The following is a 23,759-nucleotide window of genomic DNA, read 5'->3' as shown; positions in this document are numbered from 1 at the left end:
CACACACTGTCACCAGAAGGGCGGCTAGCTTCCCATTTGAATGGGTAAAAACAACAAACCTCTCTCCATCCCAGGAAGAGGAAGAACCCGCGTCAGACACAGGGGAGAGACCCCGCCAGGGGTCCCCTGTGGGCTCCTGCCTGGTCAGCCCTCCTCCGTCCGGCTGGGCCAGGGCAGGGGCAGGCTCCCGTGGCGGGCAGGGGTGGCAGGCAAGTGTGGGCCCGCCTGGCCTCGGGCGTGGGTCTGCATGTGCACAGCCAGGTGGTGGTTCCGGTTGAAGGTCCGGCCACACTGGGGGCACTGGTAGGGCCGCTCACCGGTGTGGATGCGCTGGTGCCGGAAGAGGTCCGAGGGCCGGCGGAAGGCCTTGCCGCAGTAGGGGCAGGCGGGCCAGCCCTGGCCGTTGCCGGTGTGCAGGCGCTGGTGCAGCAGCAGGCTCTTGCGCTGCTGGAAGAAGCGCAGGCACTCGCTGCAGTGGTACATCTTGCTGGCTGCAGGCCGCCGCCCCACCAATGCACGGCCCCCTGCCACGGAGTGGCAACCCCCAGGCTCCTCGGGGAGCCAGCGGATGACAGGGCCGGGCACTACCACCTCCCCCGGCTCCAGCGTGGCCTGGCTGTCCCTGCAGTTGGTGGGCGAGTGGCCGGGGGCCTCCTGCCGCCCCTCCTCCACGTGGGTCCGCTGATGAATCGTCAGATTGATCTTCAGGCGGAAGCTCTGCCCGCAGTCGGGGCAGGGGAATGCCCGCTGCCGCCGGCGGGAGAGGACTCGGGGCGTCTCCCCGCCGACCCCCGGTGGCCGAGGCTCCCCTGCCCGCACCCTGGGCACGCCCTGGGCCTGATGACGGCTGGGGCCCCCAGGCCTGTTCCTGGGCCCTTGTGGGATTCTACACTCGGTCTGGCCTTGGGACACCCCCAGAAAGAGCCGCTCAGGAGTCATCTCGTCTTCGGACTGTGCCTCTGTCTTGATGGCCACACCACCACCTGGCAAAAGGAGTCTATGTTGGTTTCCAAGTGGACCTCACCACCCTGTCCCCCAGGTCACTCAGCCCAGTCCTGGCTTCCAGCCTCAGCCCGGGCCCTGTCTTCCCACAGTGCTCACGGCACATTGCGGGGGTCCTGCTCACTGAGCCCCGCCACACAGGCACTGCTCGCATGGTCACTCAGTCCTGATTGTTGTCATCTGCCTCATTCCTGGAGGTCCAGCTAAGGACATCAGGGGAGGGGAGATCAAACTGCAAGGCCAGGAGCCAGGGAGCCCGGAGGTCAGGGGTCAGCTGGAGTGGAACACAGAAGCAGAGACCCTGGGCACAGCAGAGAGGGTGGCAGGACCCCACCCCCAAGAGTTCTGGTGACACTAGTTACCATCTGTGAAAGACAATGAGCCCCAGAGGCCCTGGATACCCCCAGACCACCGTAAGAGGCCTCTGTGGACTAGAAGTGGTGAGTGCTGTACCCATGCTCAGCTGCTCATCCACATGACAAATCCGCACAGAGCGTCCGTGACCTGCCTGCCACTACACTCACTGGTGACAGAGAGGAGGCACTGGGACCTGAGATTCCTGCCTGGGTCTGTGTGAGTCTCACTCAACTCCCAGGTTGGGTGGAGCCAAGGAGCTGCTGGGACAGCAGTGACAAGGACAACCAAGGCAGTGGCAGGTGATCACAACAATGTGCTGGAGACCTGAGACCCCAAGTCTCAGCACCCAGCTCTCAGGGGTCCCTAATGTGAGGGAGGGTCCTGGCACCCTGCCCTCTCAGGGAAGCACAGACTCTAGGCAGAGGGACACAGACTGTGGACATGGGGGGCTGGGTGCCCAGCCACACCAAGACCACGTGAACAGCTTTTCCATCATCATCAGACCACATGCCTGGGATCTGATGCCTGGGTTTTCATGCACTGCCTTTCCAGCCAGGCCAGACCAGACCACGACACGGAAAGACCAGGAAGGACCCCAGACTGATCTGGGTCCCCACAGTCCCCAGGGAGATAGCAGCTGGAGAGGGAGGGAAAGAACCCTCAGGAGGAAGCCCCTCACCAGGTCCCACCACCCAACCCCAACCCCACCCCACTCCCAAAAGCCCCCACGCTCCTGTGGGGCTCTGCTGCGGCCACAGGTGCCTCCGCCCTTCTTCCCCTGGCCCCATGCCTGGCAGGATGTCCCTGGTCGGGGAGGTTGGAGACTCCCCATCTAAAGACTCTCCTTCTGGCTTAATCAAGGATAAACTGCTGGTGCTAGCTGGGGGCCATGTGAGAAAGACTCCGCGAGGGCCTCTCCCAACACCGGCTGCAGGACACCCGTGGCTTGCAGCGTGCACAGCCATCTCCCCAGCAGCCCTGGACGTGCACAATTCCCTGTCAGAGAAAGGAGGCCTAGGGCTTCTCTCCAGAGGGCTTCAGAGGTGAGACAAGAGCTATGAAGGCCACGTCCCCAATACTCCTGCAGGCCAGTGCTAATGACTTGTCCCTCAGCAGCTGTCACCTTGATGAGCCTGAAAAGAACAGAGGGTTGGGAGGCTCCCGGACACCGTTCCAGGTCTGCCATGGGGCAGGAACATTGCCTTCCCACCTAAGAGGGTCCCATCTCTCCAACTCCATGAGCAGAGCCCAGACTTACACACTGGCTGGAAAGAGAAACCCAGGGAAGGGAGGATGATCCAGTGGGGAAGATACCCAGAAATCACCGCAGAGAAAGCAACTAGAGACTGAAAGTCGGGTCAGCGGCAGGACCGGGCGGAGGAGCCAGCCCCGCAGAGGAACACTCGACAGAGAATAGAGCTCTGGACTGTTTGCCAAGTGTTCCGCTAAATGCCCTGATATACATTTTTGTGAAAGGACAGGCAGGGACTGCCTTTAAATAAAAGCAGACAAAGAAGTCTGGAAGGATGACTAAAGCCAGAGTTCCCAGTAGGTCTTCAGAAAGAGGGTGTTTGCTGAGAAACACCACGCTGGCGCCGCACTAGACACAGGACACACACTGCCCCATGGATGGGACCCTCGTAAAAACCCTGGGGAGGCACAACACACCCATCTACCCCCTGCTCTCACTCCACCGGACCCATGTGCCCAGGCCCCCAACACGCAGAGGAACCCACCCCTCTATACAGACTGTTTTCTCTCACTGAAAATGCCAAAACCTACCTTCTTTTAGGCCTGTCACAGGGGCCTCTTTCCCAGAAAGCCCGTCTGGCCCAGCCCAACCAGTCTCCCAGCCCTCTCTCCCAGCCCCACGCTTCCAGTGCTTTTCCTCAGCACCATCGCTTGGTAATCGCGTGCTGCCTCGGGACACTGTTTATCCTGCCGCCTCACTGTCCTCACTCACCTGCTTCTGGCCCGGCTGGGGTCATTCTCACTTCTGAGTCCTGCTGCTGCTTGGGGGCCTGCCCTTCTTTCAGCTCCTCCTGGGCAGGGCTGAGTGGGCTGGTGAGGTGCTCTGGATATGGAGGGAGGCCTGGAGAATGCAAATCAGTGACACTGAGCACAACATGGAGGTCTCCTGACCAGATGACCAGGGACCCTCTGGGGAAAGTCAGAGTCACTGCGATCCTGGGGCCTCGGCTCCAGCACAGGGCATGATAGTGAGGTGGACCCCACTGAATACCTGGCAGCTAGATTCCAGTCTAAAGCCTCATGTCCCAGAGAAGGAAACTGCAGCACAGGAATTCAGCAGACAGGAATTCATGGTAATGATCACCAGGCAGGTCATGACAGAATCTGGCATTTTAAGGCAGGAAGGAGAAACACCATGCCTGTCCCACCAGCCAGTGGGGTGGTCACCACCTCCCACGGTCAGGCCTCCTCCTCCTCCTCCAAGCTGCTCTTATGGCATAAGGGACCCAAAGCAGGGCAGAAACACAACTGAAGATATGGCGTTAGGAGCGTCAAGGTTTTCCCCTCAGAAGTTGTCTTTCAAGATAACTCCACCCCTATGCCTACTTCTTAGAACCCGGGTCTATATACATGTTTAATCAGTGCCCGCCTCCCACAGTGATCGTAACCAACCTAGCTGTTAGCAAGACTTTCAAATGGTAAAGCCCCGAAATGAGCACTTGTCCTCTCACACAAGAAATCAAACTCTGATTTTTTTTTTGAAGTTTTTTTTTTTTTTTTGAGGTGGAGTCTCACTCTGTCGCCCAGGCTGGAGTGCAGTGGCGCGATCTTGGCTCACTGCAAACTCTGACTCCCAGGTTCAAGCAATTCTCTGCCTCAGCCTCCCGAGTAGCAGGGATTACAGACGCCCACCACCACGCCCGGCTAATTTTTGTATTTTTTAAGTAGAGATGGGGTTCCACCATCTTGGCCAGGCTGGTCTTGAACTCCTGACCTTGTGATCCACCCTCTTGGCCTCCCAAAGTGCTGGGATTACAGGAGTGAGCCACTGCGCCCGGCCAAAGCTCTGATTTTTTAAGCAAAAAAAGATGATGAGAAAAAAACTATGATGAGCAAAAGGCTGACAGAGAGCTGACAGAATGCTGCCATCAGAGATGAAATCAGCAAATGGCTCACATCGTTTGTCCACTTGATGCTAAGAGGAATTTGAAATTGGATGGGCATCAGATCAGAATGGAACAGACAAGAAACCCAGAATCATGGAAAAAGTGGCTCTACCTCCAAACCTGGGTTGGAATTTACCACGCTGGATCTTCCTAAACTTAAGCATCCAGAGAACAATGCCTTGTCAGAGATAAAAGAACAACCAGACCGGGCGCAGTGGCTCACGCCTGTAATCCCAGCACTTTGGGAGGCCAAGGCTGGTGGATCACAAGGTCAGGAGATCCAGACCATCCTGGCTAACACGGTGAAACCCCATCTCTACTAAAAATACAAAAAATTAGCCGGGCGTGGCGGCGGGCGCCTGTACTCCCAGCTACTCAGGAGGCTGAGGCAGGAGAATGGCGTGAACCCGGCAGGCGGAGCTTGCAGTGAGCCGAGATCACACCACTGGCACTCCAGCCTGGGCGACACAGTGAAGACTCCCTCTCAAAAAAAAAAAAAAAGAAAAAAACACAACAACAACAACAACCAAAAGCCAAGTGTGTGTGGTGGCACATGACTGCAGTCCCCACTAGTTGGGAGGCTGAGGCAGGAGGATGGCTTGAGCCCAGGAGTATCAGGCTGCAGTGAGCCATGATTGTGCCACTTGCATTCCAACCTGGGCAATGGGTCCAGACCCTGTCTCAAATAAATAAATAAATAAATAAATAAATAAATAAAAAGTAACCCAAGTGGGGTCCTGTCCACTCTACCTCAACTGAGGTTTTCTTCTAAGAGAAGAGGTAAAACTAGCTAGAAGGTTATCAAAAGGTAAAATCGTGGTGAAAAATAATAATCCAATTGAGTCTGTGCCTGCTAACACTGCTACCGACTCCCCTTACGTATGGGAGAGTTATAAACCAACGGGTTACACTGCCCCTAAAAATGTTACTTTCATGACAAGCCTAAAGACGGTTGCTTCATCAGCAGATCCTAAAATTTCAATGGATCATCCTCTGAAGTTTCATCTTTGGATCCTTCCTACAACAAAGAGAAACACTCATCCATCCTACTAAACAGCCCCAAGCATCACAAGGTGGTGACTGAGCAAGATGAAGCCTCAGAAAAGAATGAGAAACAGAACGGTCCAAGTGAAAATATGAATCCTGACTGTTCATGAGCCACTAAGAATTGAAAATAAGGCTGGGCGCAGTGGCTCATGCCTGTAATCCCAACACTTGGGGAGGCCAAGGTGGGAGAATTGGTTGAGCTCAGGAGTTTGAGACCAGTATAGGCAACATGGTGAAACCCTGCCTCTACAAAAAAATATAAAAATGAGCTGGGTGTGGTGGCATATGCCTGTAGTTCCAGATACTCAGGGGGCTGAGGTGGGAGGATCACTTGAGCCCAGGAAGTTGAGGCTGCAGTAAGCTATGATTGCACCACTCCAGCCTGAGCGACAGAGCAAGACCCTGCCAAAAAAAAAAAAAAAAAATTAAGAATAATTTTTTAAATATTGGGAAGAAGAGCCAGATTCTGCTGCAGTTGGATTTGGGGGACAGCAAAGGGGCAGCACCCCCAGGATCAAGCAGCCTGCAAGCCAGCAGTGCTCCTAGTTGGGGCAGTCCCAGGCCTCTCCAAAAATGCCACTTCCATCAGTTCCATCAGGTGAAGACCTCACGCAGACCCTTGGCCTCCAGTGCCCCCAGATGAATAAAGGGAAGCACAGGCCAAGAAGGCAACCTCATTGAAGATGATTTTGAAAGAATGGCAGGAGAGGGCCAGGTGCAGTGGCTCATGCCTGTAATCCCAGCACTTTGGGAGGGCAGGCAGGTGGATCACGAGGTCAGGAGATCGAGACCATCCTGGCTAACACAGTGAAACCCCGTCTCTACTAAACATACAAAAAATTAGCCGGGCATGGTGGCGGGCGCCTGTAGTCCTAGCTACTCGGGAGGCTAAGGCAGGAGAATGGCGTGAACCTGGGAGGCGGAGCTTGCAGTGAGCTGAGATTGCGCCACTGTACTCCAGCCTGGGCGACAGAGCAAGACTCCGTCTCAAAAAAAAAAAAAAAGAAAGAATGGCAGGAGAGACAGCAGCACTGTCTCCCAGAAAATGCCATGAGCTCAGCTGTTACAAGTGACGACACACAAGAGTATAGCACTCAGAACAAAAAATAAATAAATAATAAATTTTAAAGTTTATCTGTAAAATGGGAATTAAAAAAAAAAAAGAGTAGACCGTGGTGGTAACAACCAGTGCCCGGAGTAGGCAGGCATCGGCCATAGAGGGATGAAAGAACTGGACTCCCAAAAATAGGCCGGGCACAGTGGCTCATGCCTGTAATCCCAGCACTTTGGGAGGCTGAGGCAGGTGGATCACTTGAGGTCAGGAGTTCAAGACCAGCCTGACCAACATGGCAAAACCCCATCTCTACTAAAAATACAAAAAAATTAGCCAAGCATGGTGGGACGCACCTGTAATCCCAGCTACTTGGGAGGCTGAGGCAGGAGAATCACTTGAACCCGGGAGATGGGGGTTGCAGTGAGCCAAGATCGAGCCACGGCACTCTAGCCTGGGCAACAAGAGAGAAACTACGACTCCAAAAAAAAAAAAAAACTGGACTCACAGAAACAATACCTGCCAAAGTTCCCAGGTTTCAGCTTGATAATCTACACATCTTTTATTTCTTTTTAAAGTGGACATATTCTGAATACAGGTTTCGTTATGGAGTCCAAGAGAACAAATGTTTACTTTCATATTTTGTCTGTAAGTAAAAGGGCTGATACATTTTGAATAAACAGCGATTTAAAAAAGGGGGGGGCTGGGTACAGTGGCTCACACCTATAATCCCGGCACTTTAGGAGGCCAAGGCAGACGGGTCACCTGAAGTCAGGAGTTCAAGACCAGTCTGGCCAATATGATGAAACCCTGTCTCTACTAAAAATGCAAAAATTAGCTGGGCATGGCCTGTAATTCCAGCTACTGAAGAGACTGAGACAGTAGAATCACTTGAACCTGGGAGGTGGAGGTTGCAGTGAGCTGAGATTGTGCCACTGCACTCTAGCCTGGGCAACAGAGTGAGACTCAGTCACATACACAGACACACACAAATCTGGCTCTTTAGGGACTCCTGGCTCAGAACACTACAATGGGGGTTCCCAAACCCAAGTCTTGTACTAGGCTAGTATAGCAGCATCCCCTGGGGAGCACCCCTGGGAATCTCATCAGTAGGTTCGGGGTGGGCCTAGGAAATATGCATTTTTTAAAAGATTCCTAGAGCAAGAAACATAAATAATTCACAGAATAAGAAATTTAAATGGCCTATAATCCCAGCACTTTGGGAGGCTGAGGCGGGTGGATCAACTTGAGGCCAGGAGTTTGAGACTGGCCTGGCCAACATGGTGAAACCTCGTCTCTACTAAAAATACAAAAATTAGCTGGGTGCGGTGGCGGACACCTGTAATCCCAGCTACTTGGGAGACTGAGGCAGGAGAATCACCTGAGCCCGGGAAGCAGAGTTTGCAGTGAGCCGAGATCACACCACCACACTCCAGCCTGGGCAACAGAGCAAAACTCTGTATACAAAAAAAAAAAAAAAACTTTACTCAAACATGATAACAGAATTTTCCAAACCTAAAGATATACCAATATTCAAGTACAAGAAGGTTAGAAAACACCAAGCAGAGTTAACCAAAATAAGACTACCACAAGGCATTTAGTAATCAGACTCCCAGAGGTCAAGGATATTAAAAAAGGATCCTAAAAGCAGCAAAAGAAAAGACACAAATGACATACAATAGAGCTCCAATACGTCTAGCAGCAGACTTTTCAGTGGAAACCTGACAAGTTTTTGAGAGAGTGGCATGACATATATATATATATATATATTTTTTTTTTTTTTTTTTTTTTTTTTTTTGAGATGGAGTCTTGCTCTGTCGCCCAGGCTGGAGTGCAGTGGCGTGATCTTGGCTCACTGCAAGCTCCACCTCCCGGTTTCACGCCATTCTCCTGCCTCAGCCTCCCGAGTAGCTGGGACTGCAGGCGCCCGCCACCACGCCCAGCTAATTTTTTGTGTTTTTAGTAGAGACAGGGTTTCACCGTGTTAGCCAGGATGGTCTCAATCTCCTGAGCTCGTGATCCGCCCGCCTCGGCCTCCCAAAGTGCTGGGATTACAGGTGTGAGCCACCACGCCCGGGAGAGTGGCATGACATAAAGTCCTGAAGGGCCAGGCGTGATGGCGCATGCCTGTAATCCTAGCACTTTGGAAGGCTGAGGTGGGCGGACTGCCAGAGCTCAGGAGTTTGAGACCAGCTTGGCCAATACAGCAAAATCCCGTCTCTACTAAAAATACAAAAAATTAGGCAGATGTGGTGGCACACGCCAGTAGTCACAGCTACTTGGAAGGCTGAGGCACAAGAATCACTTGAACCTGGGAGGCAGAGGTTGCAGTGAGCCAAGACTGTGCCACTTCACTCCAGCCTGGGCAACAGAGGGACTCTGTCTCCAAAAAACTAAAAATAAAAGTGCTGAAGGCAAAAAGCTTTCATCCTAGAATAATATATCCAGCAAAAATATTCTTCAAACATAAAGGAAAAATGAAGATTTTCTCAGACAAACAAAAGCTGAGAGATTTCATCAACACCAGTCCTGTCCTACAAGAAATGCTAAAGGGAGTATTTCAATCAGAAAGAAAAGGACATTAATAAGCAATTAAAAAAAAAATCTGAAGGTACAAAACTCACTGGTAATAGTAAGTACACAAACAGAATATTATAATACTGTAATTGTACTGTGTAAGCGACTCATATCTTGAGTAGAAAGTCTAGATGAACCAATTTTTTTTTTTTTTTTTTTTGAGACGGAGTCTCAGTGCAATGGTGTGATCTTGGCTCACTGCAACCTCCACCTCCCAGGACTATATGTCAATAAATTGAAAAACCTAGAAGAAATGATAAATTCCTAGACATAGACAACCTACCAAGATTCAACCATGAAGAAATCCAAAACCTCACCAGACCAATAATAAAATCATGCATGCTAAATGAACCAATTTTTAAAAACTACAACTTTTCAAGACATAGACAGTACCAGATGATATAAATAGAAACAACAAAAAGTTAAAAAGCAGGGGGATGTAGTTAGAGTTTTTATTAGCTTTTTTTTTTTACTTTTTTTTTGCAGTTTGTTTCTTTTTAATCCTTGTTAAGCTATCATCAGTGTAAAATAGTGGGTTATAAGATATTCTCTGCAAACTTCATGGTAACTTAAAACAGATACACAAAAAATAAAAAAGAAATTAAAATGAACGGACAGATGGATGGAAGGACCGTGAAACATCTAGAAAACAAATAACAAAATAGCAGAAGAGAATTCTTACTTACCAATAAAAACATTGAATGTAAATGGTCTAAACTCCAATCAAAAGGCACAGAGTGTCTGAATAAATAATAAAACAAGACCCAACGATCTGTTGCCTAAAGAAATGCACTTTACCTATAAAGACACATGTGCACTGAAAATAAAGGGATAGAAAAACTACTGCATGCAAACGGAAACCAAAAAAGAGTAGGAGTAACTAGACTTATATCAGACCAAACAGATTTTCAGATGAAACTATAAAAAGAGACAAAGAAGTTCACTGTATAATGCTAAAGGGATAAATTCAGCAAAAGGATATATTAATAACATTATAAATATATACGCACCCAATCTGGAGTGCCTAGATATATAAAGCAAATACTATTAGAGCTAAAAAGAGAAACAGATCCCAGTACAATAATAACTGGCTTCTCTGACATCCCACTTTCAGCACTGGACAGATCATTCAGAAAGAAAACCAACAGAGAAACATTGGACTTAATCTGCACTATAGACCAAATGAACCTAAAGACATTCACAGAACATTTCATCCAGTGGCTGCAAAATACACTTTTTTCTTTTCAGCACATGGATCATTCTCATGGACAGACGGTATGTTAGGCCACAAAACAAGTTCTTAAAAATTCAAAAAATTGAAATCATACCAGGTATCTTCTCTGACTACAATGGAATAAAGCTAGAAATCAGTAACAAGCGGAACTTTGGAAACTATATAAACACATGGAAATTAAGTAATATGTTCCTGAATGGCCAATGGGTCAATAAAGAAATTAAGGAGAATATTAAGAAATTTTTTGAGGCTAGCTTACGCCTGTAATTCCAGCGCTTTGGGAGGGCAAGGTGGGGGGACCGTTTGCATCCAGGAGTTTGAGACTACTCTAGGCAACATAGCAAGACCCCATCTCTACAAAAAAATATAAAATTAGCCAGGTATGGTGGCACACACCTTTAGTCCCAGCTATTTGGGAGGCTAAGGTAGGAGGATTGCGTGAGCCTAGGAGGACAAAGCTGCAGTAAGCTGTGATCACACCACTGCACTCATCCTAGGCAACAGAGCAAGACCCTGTCTGAAAAAAAAAAAAAAAAAAAAAAGAGGAAGAAAGAAAGAAAGAAATGCTTTAAAAGAAATGAAAATAGAAACACGACATATCAAATTGACCTATGGTACTTATGAGATACAGCAAAGCAATACTAAGACAAAAGTTTACAGCAGTAAGTGCCTCTATTAAAGAGGTAGAAAAACTTCAAATAAACAACCTAATCATGCATGCTAAAAAACCAGAAAAGTAAGAGCAAACCAAACCCCAAATTACTGGAAAAACAATAAAGATCAGAACATAAATAAATAAAATTGAAACAAAAAACAATACAAAAGACCAATGAAATGAAAAGTTGATTTTCTGAAAAGATAAAATCGACAAATCTTTAGCCAGACTAAGAAAAAGAGGACCCAAATAAATCAGAGATAAAAAAGAGATATTACAACTAATACTGCAGAAATTCAAAGGATCATTAGAGACTATTATGAACAACCATATGCCAATAAATTGAAAAACCTAGAAGAAATTAATAAATTCCTAGACATATACAACCTACCAAGATTCAACCATGAAGAAATCCAAAACCTCAGCAGACCAATAACAAGTAATGAGATCAAAGTCGCAATAAAAAGCCTCCCAGCAAAGAAAAGCCAGGGACGTAATGGCTTCACTGCTGAATTTTACCAAACACTTAAAGAGGAATTCATACCAATGCTATTCAAACTGTTCTGAAAAATAAAGGAGGAGAGAATATTTCTAAACTCATTCTATGAGGCCAGTATTACCCTGACACCAAAACCAAACAAAGACACATCTAAAAAAGAAAGCTACAGGCCAATATCCTGATGAACATTGATGCAAAAATCCTCAACAAAATACTAGCAAACCAAATTCAACAACACATTAAAAAGATCTTTCATCATGACCAAGTGGGATTTATCCCAGGCAGGGATGGAAGAATCATTCAACCTCTGCAAATCAATGAATGTGATACATCTTACCAACAGAACGAAGAACAAAAACCACAGGATCATTTCAATTGATGCTAAAAAAGCATTTGATAAAATTCAACATACTTTCATGATTAAAAAAATCCAAAAAATGGGTAAAGAAGGAATATACTTCAACACCATAAAAGCCATATACAACAGATGCACAGCCAGTATCATATTGAACAGGGGAAAAACTGAAAGCCTTTCCTCTAAGATCTGGAACAAGATAAGGATGAACAAGATAAGGATGCAATTTCACCACTGTTATTCAACATAATCCTGGAAGTCCTAGCTAGAGCAGACAAGAGAAAGAAATAAAGAGCATCCACAATGGAAAGGAAGAAGTTAAATTATCCTTGTTTGCAGACTATATGATTTTATATTTAGAAAAACCTATGCCAGGCGCGGTGGCTCATGCCTGTAACCCCAGCACTTTGGGAGGCCAAGGCAGGCGGATCACCTGAGGTCAGGAGATCGAGACCATCCTGGCTAACACAGTGAAATCCCGTCTCTACTAAAAAAAAAACACAAAAAAATTAGCCGGGCGTGGTCGCGGGCGCCTGTAGTCCCAGCTACTCAGGAGGCTGAGGCAGGAGAATGGCGTGAACCTGGGAAGCGGAGCTTGCAGTGAGCCAAGATCGCGCCACTGCACTCCAGCCTGGGCAACAGAGCGGAACTCCGTCTAAAAAAGAAAAAAAGAAAAGAAAAACCTAAAGACTCCACCAAAAAAACCTATTAGAACTGATAAATTCAGCAAAGTTGCAGCATACAGAATCAACATACAAAATCGGTAGCCTTTTTAAATGCCAACAGTGAGCAATCTGAAAAAGAAATCAAGAAAATAACCCCATTTACAATAGCTATAAATAATATAAAATACCTAGGAAAAAACTTAACAAAAGAAGTGAAAGTGTCTAGAATGAAAATTATGAAACATTAATGCAAGAAATTGAAGAGGACACCAAAAAATGGAAAGATATTCCATGTTCATAGATTAGAAGAATGAATTAGTTATAATGTCAACACTACACAAAGCAATCTACAGACTCAATGCAATTCCTATCAAAATATCAAAGACATTCTTCACAGAAAAAATAATCCTAAAGTTTATACAGAACCATGAAAAACCTGAAATAGCCAAAGCCATCCTAAGCAAAAGGAACAAAACTGGAGGAATCTATTACCTGACTTCAAATTATACTACAGATCTACGGTAACCAAAACAGCATGGTAATGGCATAAAAACAGACAAATAGAACAATAGAATAGAAGAGGGAACCCAGAAATAAACCCATACATCTACAGCGAACTCATTTTTGACAAAGGTGTCAAGAACACATATTAGGCCAGGTGCAGTGGCTCACACCTGTAATCCCAACACTTTGGGAGGCCAAGGTGGGTGGATCACCTGAGGTCAGCAGTTCAAAACCAACCTGACCAATATGGTGAAACCCTGTCTCTACTAAAAATACAAAAATTAGCCGGGGAGTGGTGGCAGGCGTCTGTAGTCCCAGCTACTCATGAGGCTGAGACAGAAGAATTGCTTGAACCCACGAGGCGGAGGTTGCAGCAAGCCAAGATTGTGCCACCACATTCCAGCCTGGGTGACAGAGTGAAACTCCATCTCAAAAAAGAAAAGAAAAGAAAAAAAAAGAACATATATTGGAATAAGGACAGTTATTTCAATAAATGGTGCCAGGAAAACTGAATATCCATACGCAGAAAAATAAAACTAAACTCCTATCTCTCATCATATACAAAAATCAAATCAAAATAGATTAAAAACTTAAATATAAGACCTCAAACTATCAAACTACTACAAGAAAACATTCGGGAAACTCTCCAGGACATTGGTCTAGGGAAAGATTTGAGTAATACCCTAAAGCACAGACAACCACAGCAAAAAATGAACAAATGGGATCACACCAAGTTAAAAATCTTCTGCACAGCAAAGGAATCAATCAACAAAGTGAAAAGACACCCCACAGAATGGGAAAAAATATTCGCAAACTATTCATCTGGCAAGGGATTCATCACCATAATATCTAAGGGGCTCAAACAAATCTATAGGAAAAAATCTAATAACCAAATTAAAAAATAATCTGATTAAAAATGGGCAAAAGATCTGAATAGATATTTCTCAAAAGACCAGCTTGGGCATGGTGGCCCATGCCTGTAATCTCAGTGCTTTGGAAGGCTGCGACAGGATGATTGCTCGAGTCCAGGAGTTCAAGACCAGCCCAGACAACATGGCAAAACTCCATCTCTACAAGAAATACAAAACTTAGCTGGGCGTGGTGACACATGCCTCTAGTCCCAGCTACTTGGAGGCTGAGGTGGGAGAATGGGTTGAACCCAGGAGATTGGGTTGCAGTGAGCTCTGATTGTGCCACTGCACTCCTGTCACATCTGGGCAACAGAGTGAGACCCTGCCTCAAAAAAAAAAAAAGTACAAATGGCAAACAGGTATATGAAAAGGTGCTCAACATAATCGATCATCAGAGAAATGCAAATCAAAACTACAATGACATATCATCTCATCCCAGTTAAGATGTCTTTTATCCAAAAGACAGGCAATAACACATGCTGGCGAGGATGTGGAGAAAAGGAAACCCTCATACACTGTTGGTGGGAATGTAAATTAGTGCAACCACTATGGAGAACAGTATAGAGGTGCTTCAGAAAAACTAAAAGCAGAATTACCACATGACCCAGAAACCCCATTGCTAAGTATATACCCAAAAGAAAGGAAATCAGTGTATCAAAGAGGTATCTGCACTCCCATGTTTATTGCAGCATTATTCACAATAGTCAAGATTTGGAATCAGCCTAAGTGTCCATCAACAGACAAATGGACAGAGAAAATGTGGTGCATATACACAATAGAGTAATATTCTGCTATAAAAAAAGAATGAGATCCTGTCATTTGCAACAGCATGGGTGGAACTGGAGGACATTATGTTAAGTGAAATAAGCCAGGCACAGAAAGACAAACTTTGCAGGCTCTCATTCATTTGTGGGAGCTAAATAGTAAAACAATTGAACTCATGGAGACAGAGAAGTTGAATGATGGTTACCGAAGGCTGGGAAGGGTTGGGGGAAGGTGCGAGGGGGGAAGTAGAGATGGTTAACGGGTAAAAAATATACTTAAATAGAATGAATAAGATCTAGTATGTGACAGCATAACAGGGTGACTACAGTCAACAATAATTTAATTGTAATTTTATAATAACTAAAAGAGTATAATTGGAATGTTTATAACACAAATAAATAATAAATGCTTGAGGTAATGAATATCCCATTTACCCTGATGTCATTATTACACATTGTATGCCTGTATCAAAATATCTCATGTACCCCATAAATATGTACACCTACTATGTACCCATAAAAATTAGAGATTAAAATAGAAAGAGTTCTAAAGGAAAAAAAAAAACTCATCCACACTCAGTAAGAGAGGTGCCATTAAAACTACACTGACACACTTCTTACTATTAGACTGAAAAGAATCCTACAAGTTTGCCCACATCCTCTGTTGGCAAGAGAACCTTTTTCACAACACAGACTAGAATGCAAATGATACGAGCCCTATGGAGGGGAATTTGGAGATAAATTCTCCCCAAATAACATATTCATTTACCTTTTGACCCAGAAATCCAACTTCCAGGATTACATCTCAAAGATACATTGGGGCCAGGCACAGTGGCTCATATGTAATCTCAACACTTTGGGAGGTTGAGGAGGGTGGATCACTTGAGGTCAGGAGTTAGAGACCAGCCTGGCCAACATGATGAAACCCTGCCTCTGCTAATACAAAAATTAGCCAGGCGTGGTGGCGCACACCTGTGGTCCCAGCTACTCCAGAGGCTGAGGCTCGAAAATCATTTGAACCCAGGAGTCAGGGATTACAGTGAGACAAGGTCGTGCCACTGCACTCCAGCCTGGGCGATAGAGCAAGACTCCGTCTCAAAAAAAAAAAAAAAAAAAAAAAAAAAAGAACATTAAATTTGAATTAGAAATATCCATGTATAAACTCATGATTTCTTTTTTCTTTCCAAAAATATGTATTTTCTGAACAGGCCTAGAAGTAGTGCCAAAAATCAGCAACAATTAACACTCACATTGTAATCTCTAAATACCACTCCTCACCAAAAGAAATAAAAAATCCAGAGACATTTTGATTCCAGGTCTGGAGCAAGAAACACACACATAAATCTGGCACATCTTGTGGTGTCTGAAAGCCACTGAGGTCACATCAGAATAACCTATGGGCCAACTTAAAAAAGAGGCTCCCATTAGCTAAAGATGGGACAGTTTAAGCAGGAAAATCATGGCTACAAAGGCCTAGCACATATGAAATATCCAACCACCTGTGAAGTCACAATAACACTCAGGAAAAAAAAGAAGCCCAAGTCAAGGGTCACTTTTGGAGGCTACTAAGGCAGCTCTCTCTCTTCATTCATTCTGAAACTGATAAAGGAAAGAATTAAGCATCCATTCTGCCTTTTCAGTGCAGACTGAATTTCAGGGTAACTAAAAAAGCTGACTAGCATTTTGGGAGGCCAAAGTAGGTGGACTGCTTGAGCCCAGGAGTTTGAGACCAGCCTGGGCAATATAGTGAAACTCTGTCTTTACAAAAAAATACAAAAATTAGCCGGATATGGTGACGTGCACCTGTAGTGTGACTAAAAAAAAAAAGCAATGGTGAAAAGACTCCCTATTCAATAAATGTTGCCGGGGTAACTAGGTAGACATGTGCAGAAGAATGAAGCTAGACCCCTACCTTTCACCATATACAAAAAGTAACTCAAGATGGATTAAAGATTTAAATGTAAGACCTCAAATTATAAAAATTCTAGAATAAAACCTAGGAAATCCCTCCTTGATACTGCCCTTGGCAAAGAATTTTTGGCTAAGTCCTCAAAGCAACTGCAACAAAAACAAAAATTGACAAGTGGGACCTAATTAAACTAAAGAGCTTCTGCACAGCAAAAGAAACTACCAACAGAGTAAACTGACAACCTACAGAATGGGAGAAAATATCTGGAAACTATGCATCTGACAAAGGTCTAACATCCAGCATCTATAAGGAACTTAAATCAACAAGCAAAAAATGAGCAAAGGACATGAACAGACATTTCTTAAAAGAAGACATGCAAGCAGCCAACAGACATGAAAAAATGCTCACCATCACTAATCATCAGAGAAATGTAAATCAAAACCATAATGAGATACCATCTCACACCAGTCAGAATGGCGATTATTAACAACTCAAAAACCATCAGATAGGCCAGGCGTGGTGGCTCACGCCTGTAATCCCAGCACTTTGGGAGGCCGACGCGGGTGGATCACGAGGTCAGGAGATCGAGACCATCCTGGCTAGCACGGTGAAACCCTGTCTCTACTAAAAATACAAAAAATTAGCTGGGCCCGGTGGCAGGCACCTGTAGTCCCAGCTACTCGGGAGGCTGAGGCAGGAGAATGGCGTGAACCCGGGAGGCAGAGCTTGCAGTGAGAGGAGATTGCGCCACTGCACTCCAGCCTGGGAGACAAAGCGAGACTCCACCTCAAAAAAAAAAAAAAAACCATCAGATGCTGGCGAGGCTGCAGAGAAAAGGGAATGCCTATACACTGTTGATGGGAATGTAAGTTAGTTCGGCCACTGTGGAAAGCAGTTTGAAGATTTCTCAAGGGACTTAGAACAGAGCTACCATTTGACCCAGCAATCTTGTTACTGGGTATATACCCAAAGGAAAATAGATCATTATACCAAAAATATACATGCACACCTATGTTCATCACAATGTTATTCACAATAGCAAAGACATGGAATCAACCTGGGTGTCCATCAGTGGTGGACTGAATAAAGAAAATGTGGTACATCTACACCATGAAATACTACATAGCCATAAAAATGAATGAAATCATGTCCTTTGCAGTAACATGAAGCTGAAGGCCATAATCCTAAGTGAACTAATGCAAGAACAGAAAACCAAATATTGCATGTTCTCACTTATAACTGGGACCTAAACAATGAGCACACATTGACATAACCTGGCAAAAACAGACACTGTGGAGTACAGGGGGAAGGGAAAGAGGGGAGAATGGATTGGAAAAACTTGGGTACTATGCTCACTACCTGCGCACAATATACCCATGTAACAAACCCGCAGGTGTATGCCTATATCCAAATTAAAAGTTGAAATTTTTTAAAAAAGTACTCAATTGTACACTTTAACAGGTGAATTATATAGCATATGAATTGTATCTCTATAACGCTGTTGAAAAAGACTGGGGGGATTTTCACAAGTTTTTTTTACATACTTCAGAGACATAAACCAAATGTAAAATGTGGACTAGAGTATATTACAATTAGGATCCAAAGACCTATAGAAAACGTTTTTGAGACAACTGGGGAAAACAAAACAAAGGTAGGTATTAGATGGTATTAGATGATATTCTGATATTCTGTGGGTGTGACCATGGTATTGTGGTCATTGTTCAGGAAAAGGGAAAAAACAGATGGATGAAGCGAATGTGGCAAAACCCAGCAGAGTGTTGAGTTTGGGTGACGATCATTTGGAGATTCACTGTGCTATTCCACTTTATTAAAATTTAATTGAAAAAAAAAAAAAGCCCCCCAGAGGATTGTGATGTGCAGTCCCCTTTGGAACCACTGTCCTATGTACCAGCTACAAGGACAGGGCATGCCTGGCCCTCCTACCAAAGGCCACGTACACAAATAGGAGCCAGCACATGACAGGCCTTCCTGCCACAGGCTGGGGTTGTGGGACTGCAACGGGGGGCACAAGCAATAGCGGGGACATGGACACACCTGAAGATGCCAGGAGGCAGCAGTGCTGCTGGTGGAGGTTATTACTATTAATAAGTCCCCATTATTTTTTTTTTTTAGACGAAGTCTTGCTCTGTCACCCAGGCTAGAGCACAGTGGCGCAATCTCGGCTCACTGCAAGCTCCGCCTCCCAGGTTCTCACCATTCTCCTGCCTCAGCCTCCCGAGTAGCTGGGACTACAGGCACCTGCCACCACACCCGGCTAATTATTTGTATTTTTACTAGAGACGGGGTTTCACCATGTTAAGCAGGATGGTCTCGATCTTCTGACCTCATGATCCGCCCACCTCAGCCTCCCAAAATGCTGGGATTACAGGCATGAGCCACTGCGCCCGGCCAGTCCCCACTATTATAAAGTGATCAGTATGTACATGCTTAACATTTACCATTCGGTCATCACAACCACGTAACGTGAGTGTGATGGTCCATCTCCAACGGATATAGAAACCCTATGGCTCTAAGCCTGCCACCCACTCCTGCCCAGGGTGGCCTTGTACAGAGTGGTCCCACTTTGGGTTAATGGTCTATGCTCCCTTCCTGCCCTCCCCGATTGTCTGGGAAGCCCGAGAGGGTAGGCGATTTTGCAGCTAGCCCCTGGTGCCCCACCCCCCTACATCTTGCTCCTATACTTACCAGTGTCCAACATCCTTGGATGCCCCACCTGTACTTCATTCCCCTTCTCCTGGCCCCACCGGTCAGGACAAGGCTCCTCTCCCCTCTCTAACCGGGTGAGGATGTCCGGTTTGGAGATGGCATAATCTGTGCACAGAACAAGAAATGAGGAAGAGCTGGACCCCCAGATGCCCACAGAGATGCAGAGATGCCCAAAGTATCAAAAGCCAAAGCAAAGACACAGACTGTCCACAGACAACCTGTGGACAGAGGCCCAGATCCTCCCTCCATGGCCTTACCCAGGGAGACCAGCGTCTCATAGTTGCCCCTCATCACGTGCTTATAGAGCTCCTTCTGCCAGTCCTCCAGCTTGCCCCACTCCAGCTCAGAGAAATACACGGCCACATCATCGAAGGTCACAGGCACCTGGAACCATAAGTGTCGCACTCACTCACCCACATGTTCACAGGCTCAGCCCCTCGAGCTCCCCCACCCCAGGGTGTCCCGGTGCTACCTTGGGGGCCTCCCCCTTGCTGCCCGGGGGCAGCCGCAGGATCCAGAAGTTCCTGTTGCGCAGCAGGTTCTCCACGTTTTCCAGCCGCCTCTGCAGCAGCCCGTACTCCTGCAGCAGGGTCCCCAGCACGGCCCACTTGCCCTCCAGCTGGTTCCCGAACTCCACAGCTGTCTTCTCGCAGTCGGCCAGCTTCTTCTCAGCTGTCCCTGTGCGCCCCTCCAGAGTCAGCAAGCGGGTCAGGCAGGAATCCACCTTCTTCTCCAAGGCCTGAATGGCGGCCACCACCGTCCACAGTGTGATTTCCGTGGAGTAGAGGTACGAGTTCTTCTCAGCAGCTGGCTGGGGCAAGGGTGCCGAAGGACTCTGGTCCTCTGTGTGCTTGTCTGTCTCTGGGGCCTGCTCACAAGAAGAGAAAAGAGAGATGTTATGAGAATTACACAATCAAAACTTCCACCTCAAAAACACACTTCAGAAATGACACCTGCCATGGTAAAGTCCCATCTGGGCTCCTGAGTTAGCAGCAGACTGGGGGGAGACGGAGAGGCTAGGGTATCAGTTAGGAATCCAGCCTAACTGATACAAGAGATAGTGGTGGACCAACGTGTCAGCAAGTGGGAAAGTGGAAAAAAAAAACAGCCCCAGCTCCTGTCCTATACACTAGCTATGGAGACAGGGCATGCCCCACAGGCTTGAGCAACCACGTGCAGCCTCAAACGAGTGACTCCCTTTCTTGGGTCTCGGTCTCCTCTTCTAAAAATGAAGGGACAAGGCTTTGTGGCACAGAGAACATGACTCTCCAGTGGACAGCCCAGGTGCAACTCAGCTCTGCCACTCACAAGCTGGCCAACTGTGGGCAAGGTGTTTTCAACAGCTTCCAACTTCCCTTCCCTATCTAGAAAATGGAGATAACAATAGTACCTATACAATAGCACTGACAGAATTAAGAAAAATCTGTGTACAAAGCACTTAGTACAACGGGTAGCACAGCACGGATAATAAACATGAGCCCCATGTTGCAGGGCTAAGATGACGATGACTGCTATGGAATGAATGTTTGTGTCTCCCTCAATATCCATCTGCTGAAGCATTAATCCCCAATATGTGGTATTTGGAGGTGGAGCTTCTGGGAGGCAATTAGGCCATGAAGGCAGAGCCCTCATAAATAGGATTAGTGCCCTTGTAAGAGGAGACACAAGGGAGATGATCTTGCTGTATGCCATGTAAGGATACAAGGAGAAGGCAGCCGTCTGCAAACCAGGAAAAGAGCCCTGCCGGGAACCAAGTGAGGCAGCCTGAGCAGACTGAGACAATGACAGCGATTATGGTGATGGTTCCGGCTCAGGGATATGGTATAAATAGTTCATATGGCCTTTTTTTAACCTCCACCTCTTTTATTCCGTTGTCCTTCAGTGCCTTGGAAAAAGCTTCTCAAGTGCCTCAGCTTACCCTGGTATCTGATTCACAATCTCTCACTGTGCATGTGCAATGGGCACAGTCCTGGTTGGTTGCTGCTAAAAGCCTTGTTGGAGAGACAAATCAATATCTCACTCCTCAATTTCATTCATCCTTCATGGTTAAATCACCATCAGGTCCTAACTTCCAAAATTACCTCAAATCCATCCATGTTTCTCCTTCTCCACTGCCAGTGCCCAGTCCAAGTTCCCATCACCTTGCTTGGCCTGGGCCACTGCGGTCCTGCCCACCTGATTTCCCCACTTCCAGCCTTCTCCGCCAGTTCCAGCCATCTCCCCTACTTCCAGCCTTCTCCCCAACAATACACTTTCCACAGAATAATTGTTAATCTTTTTTTTGTTTTTTTTTTGAGACACAGTCTTGCTCTGTCGCCCAGGCTGGGGTACAGTGGCGCAATCTCGGCTCACTGCAACCTCCACCTCCCAAGCTCAAGCAATTCTCCTGCCTCAGCCTCCCGAGTAGCTAGGACTACAGATGCCCACCACACCCAGCTGATTTTTGTATTTTCAGTAGAGACAGGCTTTCACCATATTGGCAAGGCTGGTCTGAAACTCCTGACCTTGTGATCCACCCGCCTCAGCCTCCCGAAGTGCTGGGAGTACAGGAGTGAGTCAGTGAGTCACCGCTCCTGGCCTGGTAATCTTTTAAAAACACAAATAGATCATTTCAGTCCCCTGCTTAAAACTCTTCGATAGCTTCCCAGTGTACCTGGCATAAGATCTAGACTTCTTCATGGCCCAGCCGAACTCTCTTGACCTTGAGCCATCCCGTTCCTGCCGTGCTCCAGCCATGCCAGCTTCCTGTGGATTCCAAGGACCCACCCGGCCCTCCTCCAACTTCACATCAGCTCTCAATATGCATCCTCTGTATGCCTGGGTCTCTCTCGTCTTTAAGATTCTAGCTTAGACAACGCATCCTAGAGACTTTCACTGCCCCTTCCTCCTTAGCACTAGTAATCTATAATTGCTTCATTCATTCAATAACAATTACTGAACACCTATCATAGTAAATGTACGATGAAGATGAAGAAAAGACTGATGTGGTTCTTCCTTCTCCAGGAGAAAAATTCTGTATAGGAATACTTATAAATACAGTTTATTCTTATGAATAAACTTATTCATATAGATACATATCTGGACAGATAGATAGACAGTGAGATAGATATAAATGAGACAGGCACCTGCGCCTGTAATCCCAGCTACTTGGGATTGGGAGGCTGAGGCAGGAGAATATCTTGAACCCAGGAGGCAGAGGCAGAGGTTGCAGTGAGATGAGATCCCGCCACTACACTCCACCCTGGGTGAGAGTGAGACCCTGTCTAAAAATAAATAAATAAATAAATAAATATATATACACACACACACACACATAAAATTTTTTAATTAAAAAATTTTAAAATGGCCGGGCGTGGTGGCTCTCGTCTATAATCCCAGCACTTTGGGAGGCCGGAACGGGCAGATCACGAGGTCAGGGGTTCGAGACCAGCCTGGCCAACTAGTGAAACCCAGTCTCTACCAAAAATAGAAAAATTAGCCAGGCGTGGTAGCAGGCGCCTGTAGTCCCAGCTACTTGGGAGGCTGAGGCAGGAGAATCCCTTGAAGCCGGGAGGCGGAGCTTACAGTGAGCCGAGATCGTGCCAGTGCACTCCAGCATGCACAACAGAGCGAGACTCCCTCTCAAAAAAAAAAAATTAAATAAAATCTGCAATCTCTCTTGTAAACGACACAATCTTTCTCTTTGGCAAAAGTAGAATATGAGACGTTTTAAAGTGTCTAATTCCAAAATCCCTGCCCCGGTGTGAGGCTCCCGCCTCTAATAGATGCGTGATCCTGGGCCTGTCCCTTCCCATGTCAGCCTCCGCTACTGTCCCGTGGGGCTGGCGGCCCCTGCCCGCCCAGCCTGCTGTGGGGGGGCCGCGAGGCCTCAAATGGGACAATGCTTCTAAGGCGCGCCTCCTCGTCGCCGAGCGTGACTCTGGGGCCCGGCCTGGCAGAGGCCGCGGATGGGCCGAATGTCAGTCGCTGACGTCGGGGCCCCGCCCGCCGGGCCTGGCATTTGGGCCGCCCGGTCAATGCCTTCGACGCGGGCCGGGCGATGGGCCGGGGGAAACGAGCGTGGGGGCTGCGCGCAAGGCCCTCTCACCCGGTGGCCCCGCGCGGCCAGAGTCCCTCGCGCGGGCTCACGCGGCGGCGGCCTGGGCCTTCTGGGCGTCCGCGGGGCCGAGGGCGCTTACCAGGGCAGGCGCCGCTTCGGCCATGGCTGCCCGCGTCCCTCGCTGGGTTGCAGTCCCTGGACCCGGCCTGTCGGGCCTGGGGCGGCGCGGCGGCGACGGCGGAAGCGGAGCGGGACCCGCCTAACCTGGGACCTACTGCCGAGCGGCCGCGAACTGCGTCCCGAGCCACGTGCCCCGCTGGCCCTTT

At 47.1% G+C, this 23,759-nt stretch overlaps 1 protein-coding gene across 2 annotated transcripts; it reads right to left on the bottom strand.

The window, feature by feature from the left end:
- Positions 1 to 23,759, bottom strand: ZNF783 (zinc finger family member 783). Of its 2 annotated transcripts, XM_030826073.1 has the most exons (6): positions 23,573 to 23,759; positions 19,867 to 20,262; positions 19,652 to 19,778; positions 19,374 to 19,499; positions 3,323 to 3,451; positions 1 to 983 (listed from the first exon to the last, which is right to left on the bottom strand). In XM_030826073.1, exons 1-6 carry the CDS (start codon positions 23,594 to 23,596, stop codon positions 145 to 147), a joined length of 1,641 nt encoding a protein of 546 aa, XP_030681933.1. In that variant the 5' UTR covers positions 23,597 to 23,759; the 3' UTR covers positions 1 to 144. The 2 variants fall into 2 exon arrangements, with proteins under 2 accessions (XP_030681933.1, XP_030681934.1); XM_030826074.1 differs by lacking the exon at positions 19,374 to 19,499.

This window comes from Nomascus leucogenys, chromosome 13, assembly GCF_006542625.1.
Source record: "Nomascus leucogenys isolate Asia chromosome 13, Asia_NLE_v1, whole genome shotgun sequence".
In the NCBI taxonomy this organism is placed as follows: domain Eukaryota; kingdom Metazoa; phylum Chordata; class Mammalia; order Primates; family Hylobatidae; genus Nomascus; species Nomascus leucogenys.
This window is presented reverse-complemented; position numbering and strand designations above follow the sequence as displayed.

What these genes read in the sequence shown, in the direction of transcription:
- ZNF783 (XM_030826073.1), bottom strand. Translation starts at nt 23,596, where the DNA reads ATGGCCGAAGCGGCGCCTGCCCTG. An exon ending in CCGAAGCGGCGCCTGCCCTG is followed by an intron (nt 20,263 to 23,572) that starts GTAAGCGCCCTC and finishes TCTTGTGAGCAG; the next exon opens with GCCCCAGAGACAGACAAGCA. An exon ending in TCCAAGGATGTTGGACACTG is followed by an intron (nt 3,452 to 19,373) that starts GTAAGTATAGGA and finishes TGCATTCTCCAG; the next exon opens with GCCTCCCTCCATATCCAGAG.